The sequence below is a fragment of the Pavona decussata genome, unplaced genomic scaffold, assembly GCF_977016875.1.
Source record: "Pavona decussata unplaced genomic scaffold, jaPavDecu1.1 SCAFFOLD_109, whole genome shotgun sequence".
Classification (NCBI taxonomy): Eukaryota; Metazoa; Cnidaria; class Anthozoa; order Scleractinia; family Agariciidae; genus Pavona; species Pavona decussata.
The window spans coordinates 831,905-842,500 of NW_028145523.1; the positions used below are offsets into that span (position 1 = coordinate 831,905).

The following is a 10,596-nucleotide window of genomic DNA, read 5'->3' on the forward strand; positions in this document are numbered from 1 at the left end:
ACAAGTCTAAATCGAACCATAAAAAGCTTTGAATTTTTTCCCTTGCTTTACTCAAAGACAGCATTAGTCAGACATACGAATTTTTGATAACTGAAACAGTTTTGTTCACCGTCGTAAGCGTTAGCGCTCTCGGGATTTTATGAATCTACTCGGTGCATTTATAGGATAATTATTCATGCATGAATCCTCACAGATTTAACAAATTTCGAAAATTCAACTTCGAAGAAAATGAACCATTCGAACTCTTTCGAGCATTCTGTCGATGTTTTTTATTTGTTTTTGTTTTTTTCCCAGCGTCGCTTTCGGAAAGACATACTCGGTGCCTAATATGATCGGTCACGGCCTAGAGGTAATCAGTTTAATTTTAGCGACGACTAATTTCTCCCCGGGGACGACTCCTATGCTCCTTTAAATTTCCTATTCAATACAGTGATTAAAATCTCGATGAGATAACCGCTCATCCGGGAAGGCTAAAAAATTAAACAAAACGTTAGGCTGCATACATCACTATAATCCCATCTTGAAGTTTTTTTTGGCTGCATGTGAAGATTGATCCAGATCTTTCGTTTCAGGACGCTACTGCATTTTTGCGGTCTAAAGCCGGCTGGCTGAAGACTATTCACAGCTTGCGTCTTCAAGCTATTCTTCTCTGTGTTCACTCACCGGGTGGATGTATTGTGTTAACGCACGTGCAGAAAGTCAGTTTAAACATTGTTTTCCTGTATGAAGAAAGCGTCGTCAGCCAAAGACATCTGTCTTTATTAAGAATACCTGTGCCTGTGCCTTTAACATAAAATATAATTGATTAAAAACAAAATTGGCAGCATTAAAAAATATGTGATTAGGTTCAATGTTTCATTAGCATGAGATAAAGTAAATATTCTAGGGAATTGTTTTCCTGAAAATTTACGTAAGGGTCTTCACTGAAAGCGTGCATTATCTGTGACTGATTGTGGTGAAATTGAGACGGTTCAAATCTCTGCTGCTTTGTACATAATAAAATGCAGGCTATTAAACATAAGCTTAGATGGAGTATTATAATAAAAACTTGTAGTGTTCAGTATTATGCAGATGCATAATTATCTGAGCAATCGGCACCGAGCATACGACTGATGAAGCAATTTTTGTTTCGCAATTCTTTTTTCATTATTTCTTTCGCTGCGTGAGTAGGGGAACGGGCATGCTGGAAAGAAAGCTACGCACTCAGGACATCCAAAACAAACTAAATTCAAGTTTGATTGGATGAAGTCACTTTGTTTTGGATGTCCCAGTGCTCAACTTGTTCTCCAGCAAGATGAATTTTGTGCCATGTGACCGTTAGCTGCAAAGGGTCCATTCACATCCTGTTTCACCGTACAAAAGTCCGCTCAGAGTCTGCGCATGCATTGCTATCAGACAAAAGTAATTCTTTTTTTTAAAGAATACAGCCATTCTAAAATTCTAAACTGATCATTCTAGAACGCCTGTGAAACTTTTACAGACGTCCTTCAATTTACTGGTTGAACCCGCCTGTAAATTAAATCAGCGATATCTTTGCTCAAATGCCCGCTTTAAGGAAAGTGTCTCGTAACAGAAGAATTCATTCTTATTTTTTATGCGGGAAAAGAGGCAGAAAATTATAATCTGCAAAGAAAATTGGATTTTTTTTTCAGAGATAATTAAGCAGCAATAGAAGCTTTACTGAATACATAGCAATCATACGGAATATTTTTTTCCAAATTGAATTTTAATAATTATCTCTGAAAAGGGCAGTTACCTGTAATTTTCTTTTTGGATTTTAACACTTGCTAAAACTGATATTCTTTTCCCGTATAGTAATAAACCGCGTAAACAATCTTTGTTTTAGTGGGCACCGGCCTGAAGAAACATCCTTAAGTTTTATTTTATATATATTTTTCAGACATTCTATAGAACGCTTATTTTTTTAAGCAGGACATATTTTTTCCCCTGTCAGAGCTGAATTTCAAATTTAGACTTTTTTTTATCATATTCCCTGAATATTACACCCACTACCCAGCCTCATTTTCAGGGTCTCTCTAAACTTGAGGCAGGGAACAAGAAGTACAGAGAGGCATGGGAACGGGACTCAACGAGCGGTTTAAGGCAATTTGCACATCAATGCGAATACCGGCGGATATTTCCACTTGCTCTGCCTTGTTCGTTTAATACCTGCAGAAACACAAAAGGGCTGATAAAAATAACAACTTGGATTATGCGTCCCGTATTGTACATTCAATAGCCATAGTTTACCTACTAATCTCACCAATTTTCGTGAGTACTAAATTTGAGAACCAAAATTAGCCGGCCGGCAAAGTCTTGAACAAAATAATAAACATGAAAAATAAAAAAAAATAAACAAGAAGTCAGGGAGCAAGAGTAGCCTCCTTGCTTTTCCCGTTAATAAACACGTTCAATGTAGAACAGTGACAGCCGTATACGTTTTTACACGCATGCAAAAGACTTCTGTAGTAAGGGAGCTGTTACTTCTGACAATTTTTCTGGTTACTTTCAATGTAATGCGGACAACAGCTTTACAAGTTTCGGAGAACATGTAACACGCTTCGAAAAAGCCGTAGAAGACAGGAGTCTATTTATTTCTGATTTATTTATTTATTTATTTTTATTATTACCTTTTTTTCACCCACTTGCAACGCAAATTTTTCGTTTCGTGATAAGTAGCGAATAGGGTTGGGGGAATCAGTTACATACCGATTTCGTCTCCGATTTGTCTCGCCACTGAGGCGGCGTTGCTTTACAAGTTGCAGGAAAATTGCCTTGCATGAAAGCACCCTGAAACAGGTAAAAACTAATTAAGGTTCAAGGCAGATTATGCCAGGGCAAACTCCTCTCATAATATAATTTTAATTGGCCGAGATTCCGTTCCTGTCATTCATTCTCCGCGAAGACTGAATTCAAGCCACGTGCATAAGTAAAGCTATTGTGTTTCACCATGCTTTTATATTAGCCTTTTTGTGTTGTTACATAACAAGACGGGGAAAGTAATCTTTGAAATATCATATAACACCGGTTGCAAAAATGAGTCTCAAACGCTCAATATAGCAACCATTAATTGATCAGCTGGTGAAATTATATAGAGAAAACACTCAAATGCCACGCCTTGTTAACTTAGACACAACGACCTAAACAAACTGAAACATTTCTCAACAAAGCGCTTTTTTGTCTCTTTTACTAGTAATTCGGTCCAGCTAGCTTAGTTGAAGCTTTAAAAAGTGCAGTTCATTTGATTGATGTCTCATGATGCCAAGAGAAGGCATTTGTTTTCCGGAAAATAGTGTTTATTTATTCTGCACGCGTAAGAAGTCCATAATTATTTTAAGTGTCTTGTGATCGTGGCGTACATTTACTAGGCGTTACGCACGACGTGTTATCCAGCATTAAACACACAAAACAACTTGAAAGCATAAAAGAAAACTCAACAAGGTACAAAATTTCAAAGTATAAAGGAAATCTGAAAACTATTTTAAATTTGACAACGTCAGTAGCGGATAATATGGTGCCTTAATTATCATCTGCAACCTGGCGTGAAATAAACGTTTTGTAATCCGTAAATTCTCGTAGGCGTTTTTGCTGAAGACTCAGTTTCCACGTGAAATCTCGAAAATTTATTTCAATTCAGGTTAATGGCCTAGAACGAGCGCAAATTTGGTTGCAAATACAGTTTTATCCAGCGAGTTTTAATTTTCTTCGTTCATATTTAATGTCTTGTAAAAAAAAAAAAACTGAAAAAGCTGATAAAATTTGGTTAGTGGTAAAATACTACACGGAAAATGAAAAAAATAACGCAAGGCTAATTAACACTCCAGATCATGATAAATTCATTTCATAACTGAATTTGAACTTGCTGCGAGTGGAGTGTATGTAGTACGACATGATTCATTTTTGTAGTTGATGTAATTGCTGAAAACGAAAGTTAAAACGTTTCATTTTGAAGGAACTATGCCATGTGCCGCGTCAGTTCAAGTGCGAAACTTGCAATACCACATTGTATTTCACTGTCAGTAGATATTTTTTTCTTTTTGTGCTATGACGCCAAAGTCTCGAACAGAGACCATAAAATGGTCACCAGTTTCAAATTACAACTGGGTTTGAATTGCTCAATAGAGCAACCATCAATGATGGGGCAGGTGAAAACGGAACTCGACAGTAGTGCACGCAATGTTAATGTTAACGTTAATGTTCATTAACAGACTCGTAACCTTAAACCACACAGTCTCCTTTTGCTTGTATCTTCCAAGAAGAGCAGGTCAGTAAACTATATCGTATGATTTTGTGAATGTGCGACAGGAGCTAAATGTAGCTCCCGGAAAATTAGGTTTTAATTAAGTTGTAAACAATTTATGATTTTACAGGCACGTGTCCTTGTTGCTAAGGAGTTTCACAAAATAGTTTACAAAACTAGGCTTATCGCCAAACCAAATTCTTAAATTAACAGCATCTCCCTTAAAAGTAATTAAAATAATGGTGAGACCTTGTATGTGAATTTGACAACGTCAAAATAACTTAACAGGGTACTAAACCTCAAAGTACAAAAGGCAGTCAAGGGCAACAGTTTAAAGCGCTTGGTTATCAGCGTGATGTCCTAATTAGAATTTGGCACCTGGCGTGTTAAAGTGCCATTTAAATCCACCCCAGATTCACGTAAACTTTATCAGTTGAGCAAGACGGAAGTTTAGTGAACACGCAAAGAAAATTTTAGGTTCTTTACTCCGGCACCAAGACGTTTTAAGCGACTTAACTGAATTTAATTGGCCTCAACTCTGGATCAAGAGGCATTGAGAGCTTTGCTTGAAAAAGGGATTTGTGAAGAACAGTCACACCCCGTGTTATAAGACACGTGTAGATTTAGTGGAATTTCCCAATCAGAGGATCGGAAAGAAAAATGAACTTTTCGGAAGAGAAAAGCATGAATTTAACAGGTAACCAAACCGGGTCTGATGAAATGACGCTCGTCGATCAGGGAAACGGTGAGTTTCAACTGCCCTATTACAAAGAGGCGGAGTGGTTAGAAATCCTTCGTTTGACTTTCCAAGTCTCTCTCGCCTTTATCGGCGTAGTGGGCAATGTAATAGTATGCTTCGTGATCACCTCTCAACCTCAGATGCATACCGTTATCAACTACTTCATCAGAAACCTCGCCATAGCAGATCTGGGGATTCTACTTCTGGCATTCCCGTTGGCAGTTATCAAGGAACAAAACCCGTTTTACTGGCCCTTGGGAGAATGCACCTGTCGGTACGTACTTCCCCTGTCCGATGTATTCTTCGGTGTTTCAGTATGGTCGATAACCCTCATAGCAGTCGATCGCTACAGAGCCATAGTTCGGGGGACCCTTCCTAAGCGTGGTTTAGCTGTGTTCAAGTCAGCGCGCTGGATGGTGGCCTGTGTTTGGATGCTATCGTTTGTAATCATTTCATTGCCTCTATATTTTGTCATGGGTTTCACGGATTACCGCCCAGCTTTCGACATGGTTGACTGTTCTCCAAAATGGCCAAACACCGAGGCAGGAGACGAAATGCGGCAAGTCTACATAATCGGTTTAACCATCTTCTTGTACGTTCTCCCGCTAGGAATTATCACAGCAACATTCTGCAGTATTTCACGGAAGCTCCGTGCCAGTACAAAGTTCAACAGGTCAATAAGAGAGGAGTGCAGCGAGGGTGACGAACAAAACGTTCCAAAAAGACTGCGCGAACGACAAAACAGTAAGGCCAAAAAGCTCTTAATTCCTGTCGTTGTAGTGTTTGCCATTACAATGTTACCCCTGAATGTATTTCGCCTCGTTGTTTTGTATTGGAAAGAAGTCGTTGTCCACAGATATCTCTGGGTCTATTACAATATATGTGTGGCATGCGTAGTCACAAATTCGTCGGCAAACTTTGTTATATACTCTCTGGTAAGTGAGGAGTTTCGTCAAAGTTTTAAGCGCTTTTTCTCTCTGAATATAAAGGGCGGACGCTCGTATAGTGTAACTGAGAGAACCCTTCGCAGTCCTCTAAGTCGAAGTCCAGGTAATTTCAGTCCTTTGAGCCTCACTCCTTTGAACGAAAGAAATGAAGAAAACAACGAGGTACAAAACAATGGTGAAGGCGGGCAATAGAACAAACGAATTACAGCTTTGAGAGCATGGATGGCGCAGCGGTGAGAGCACTCGCCTCCCTCCAATGTGGCCCGGGTTTGATTCAAGAACTCAGCTTCATATGTGGGTTGAGTTTGTTGTTGGTCCTCGTCCTCGCTCCGATAGGTCAGTTTTTCTCAGGGAACTCCGGTTTTCCCTAATAATTATCGCAAGTAAACACAAGCGAAATTTGCGCTTGTAAGCTAGTATGTACATATGACACAACCTCTCATATGGTTATGAAAAAAACTTGTTCGAGATAATATATCTCTTTGTCGTTGATAAATTTATTATCTCCTTTTTTCTTACTTTTTTTTAATTTTAATGACGTACATAGTTCGTATATTATTACTACCCTTGTAACAATTGTTATGTAGCTTTAACAAACGAAATGAAGACTTAATGACATTTATTACCAAGAGGAATAATTTATTTTATGCAGCCTGCGTCGCGTTTTATTATCCCGGATTGGTCACATCCGAGACTTTTAAAATGTGTTAATATTTAGGCATCTGAGCATGCGGTTACAGTCTGACCTCTTCCATTACAGTTCGGTGCGGGGCAAGCATTTCTCCCTCCCATCTTCGGTGCATTCGCATTGGTACATAGTATCATAATTAGGTCAAGTAAGGCGTGTTTGTCCTCACCTTTCTTGGGAAAAGGTTCTCATTTCCAGATTTTTTGTAAATAAACGGCCACCTAACTGAGTGGCCGAATTATGGCAAATGATGGTCTCAGTTCAGCCTCCTCCCAGCAAGCCGAGCTCAGCCTTATCAATGCGTACAGTTAAGTACATTCCTTAGTAAGCGAACAAGGGGGATAATGTTTTTTCCAGTTAATGATGAATAACATAAGTATATAGGACCTTTTCAGATTGTTAATGTTTGAAATGAATTGAGAACATGAAAATCCATTTCATTTCTATTTATCTGTTTCATTCATTTAATTATTTATGTACTATGAACTATCAGAAACCATGGTTCCTCAAATCATTTCTTGCCTATTTGTTTACTTAATTATTTGCACACCGTGATGTGTAGGCTTGATTAAGGGCCGCTATTCGAGAAAGGTTTCGTCTCGGACCCAATGGAGCGACAGAAATCGAGACAACATTATTGGCTCTTGATTTATTCAAGACCTCTCTGAGTACGTGTAAATACGCATTTTTAAAGCAATTTCCTTGAATAGTTTCTCTAAATGTTTTTGTCATAGGTAGGTTTTTAGTTTGCTTGTTAAATAGGTCCACATCAGCTTTTATAGTTCCCTCAACTGACCTACTTTATCAAATAAAATATGTAACCACGCCTGTAGTGACGAGCGTAATGTCAATAAATGCTAACATCTTAAAGAGCATTCTGAGTGGTTTTCTGAGCTATCCTGAAATTCTGCCAATGGACTGTGCGTTAAGTAAGAATTTTATTTCACTTGCTTGCGGTTTTTAAAACTGTTTTGTACCAGAGATGGGACGTGTCAGGACTCAATTCTGACGGACTAATACGACAAAATGCTATCTTGAAACTGATCCATATATGCAAAGTCTTTGATTTCCATTTAAAAGAGATTTGCCGATGACATCAGTCACGTGACTGGTCGATGTGTGCACTTGAGCCCCCTTCCCCCCCCCCCACCCCCCCCCCCCCCCAACCAGACAGATTTTTTCAGCATTGGCATACATAGACGATTCCTCGTTGAAAAGAAAGGAGTCACGAGCCACGGTGTTCAAGCTTCTTCCACTGGCATTGTCCAGCCTCCGGTGCCCCATTCCCAACTGGGAGCTAGCTAAATGGTTTTGGCTGCGCAGTGTCGATTCCGCGAATGATCTCTTGCAAATGTGGCCGGAAAACTTCTTGACAATAGCAATCAAGAAACTAGTTTTCTAGAAAATGGCATCCAACATTCCAACATCTTCATTCCTCGATTTCATTTGCCAAATTTAATGGCGTGACCTTTCCAGAGAGCGTGACTGATTGACAGATAACTTACGTCAACATCAGTAACTCACAATAAGCGAATGGTTGGTAGCTGTATGGAAGATTGTCGTTGTAAAACGCAGAAAGAATCATGAGATACTGTTGATTCAAAGGGGAAATTATTGCTTTAGTAAAGGTAGGCTATCTTTAATACTGTGTTTTGGGGAAATTTGCAACTGAGAATTGACTACAACAAATTAACTGTAGCGTTTTGTTTACTCTGGGCAAAGATCGCGTGTTTGAAAAGTGTACATTGGAAAATTTAACGTGTAAGGTTCACATTTCATTGCCGTTTCTATCTCCGATCAAGTTTCTTGAAAGCAAACCGTAAAAAGAGTCATTGAGAGGGAAATAAGAAAAATATTTTATTCAATACATTAAAAATGGGCGCGTGTATTGAAGAATAGAAGTGCAACGTATTCCAGTCGTAGTTCCATTTGTATATACGATCGATGATTCTTCCTTATTTTTGTTTTAGTATCGGCATGGGACTTTGTGCACATCTACAGATAAGCTGGGGCAGTGCCTTTGCGCCCCCAGCTTTCGGGTTACTCTTGCAAAACTCCACTCTCCATCTTATCTCTGCGCAAACAAGACCGTACACCATATGAATCTTGCGTAGAGCGCTCAAACCGCCAGTGACGTCGATTCGGCGTCGCTCATCAAAGACCTTTCACGGTTTAAAATCAAGAGACGTTGAGTTATCTAGTTTACTTCTCGATTCAGAAGTACTCAAATTCGTTGGAGTTGAAGGAATGGTTGTATTATTTCACGTCGTATGATCAAGGTTCGCGTGTCGTCTGAAACAAGATTGTAGAACTGATATATGTGAAACGGTTTGACATTGGCTTAAAATACACTAAAGGCAAACGTTTTGTAAAAGTCTTCATCGGTTATGATGGAGTGAAGAAGCTTAACAATGAATTATAAAAGTCCAAAATTATGCAAATGTACAGGCATGCGATTAGACAGCCGCTGTCTATATTTGCATGTTAGTGAGGTTGTTAATAACACGAGTAACGGCGTAACGGCGTACTTAAAACCAGAATCGACGTAACGGGGATTTCACTTTTACTTTGTTAATCTTTACTTATTTTTTCTTCTTTTAAATTGATCTTTTTCTCTCATTTCATTTTCCGCTTTCACGGATAGATTAAAAACAAAGCTACAAGTTAGGTAACTAGCGACGATTTTCTATCCTCTGAAAGACAGATTTTACTTTTCATGAACAGAGAACTCGAAGTCAGTTCATTTGTATTTGCTCAGTGCCGTGCAATTCCATTGTCCATCGCGATACGAATTCACTGTCAAGGACTTCGTGAATGGATAAAAAAGTAACCGGATATTTTTACTGAACGATATTGACCAAGTTAATGGTACGCAAATTTATAAGGCTGTGCCAAACGGATGCAACATGTAGACGTCCAACAGTATTAAATACAAAAACATTAACTGAAAATTACCCGCAACAAACATGTAAGGTTTACAAAAACGTAAATAAATAAAAATCGAAACTGTAGTCATCAATAAAATCCACATAAGCACCCATTTATAAAAGTTCTCTTAAAACGTTCACTTCTAACCGTGAGGAAGAATGTAATATTATGGCTGCGGTCACAAAGAAAAGACCGAGATGTTTTGCGGTAAGCATTTAAAGGCTTGTGCAATAACTCAAATAACTTAAACCCTTTTAGGGGGAGCAAAATACCCTAAAAAAACAGATTATTCAAAACATCATGCAATATTATCTTGATTTAAACGTGCAGCGAAAAATCAGTTATCGAGGCATTAAGCCAACGGCCTTCTGTTGAGGAATATTTTGGAAGATAAACGAAGCAAAACAAGCGAGCTTTTAAAAATGTTTATGTATGTCTTTCTGATGGTTAGTTATTTGAGGAAGATGAACCGGCTTGAACTTGATCGTGTTCATTAACGATTCAAGCTGATCGACTTTTGGCAGGAGAAAACAATCAATAAATTAAAAATATATGTATTTTTCCTGCACTGCTACACATCCTCGTAGGAAGGTTTTTATTCCGGCAATTAGGGAGGTATAAATTTCAACTCGTGTACGTGCGGTTGGGAATCCTTCTGCGATAGAGGGCCAGACTGCTAACATCTTGAATTTGCGAACGAGACTTTGAGCGCGATGCTCAACGAGTTGGCCTACAAATTCTGAAGGTCTCTGAAGAGTCTCTTGGCCGAGACGAAACGCCGCGTCAGACTAGCCACGAACATTTCACAAGTACAATTTTTCAATTCTTTATTGTATAAATTAGGGGGGAACGAAAAGTAAAATGACCAAACAAAGAGAATTTAGACGAGACTGATTAAGAATCCTGACTGCAATTAATTCGTATTTTAGAGCTAATCAAGAATGAAACGGCAGGTTTCTAAGCCCTACTAACTCATGTAATCTGTACGATAGTCTTTTAGCTTAATCGTCAGCATTGATGGCAATCATGAAATACACTCTTTTTTTATAAGAAC

The 10,596-nt window shown here is 38.6% G+C and overlaps 2 protein-coding genes across 2 annotated transcripts in view; both read left to right on the top strand.

Annotated features, from left to right (window-relative positions):
* The first annotated feature begins 4,712 nt into the window (after positions 1–4,712).
* LOC146470927 (neuropeptide Y receptor type 2-like) lies at positions 4,713–7,449 on the top strand. Its single transcript, XM_085121462.1, has one exon. The coding sequence runs from the start codon at positions 4,901–4,903 to the stop codon at positions 6,116–6,118; it is 1,218 nt and encodes a 405-aa protein (XP_084977588.1). The 5' UTR covers positions 4,713–4,900; the 3' UTR covers positions 6,119–7,449.
* A 691-nt stretch (positions 7,450–8,140) lies between these two features.
* The window catches only part of LOC146470928 (uncharacterized), a 10,538-nt gene continuing 8,082 nt past the window's right edge, over positions 8,141–10,596 (top strand). The window contains exon 1 of the mRNA XM_085121433.1: positions 8,141–8,242. The gene's annotated coding sequence lies outside the window, so the exon portion shown is untranslated. The remainder of the gene's footprint in view (positions 8,243–10,596) is intronic.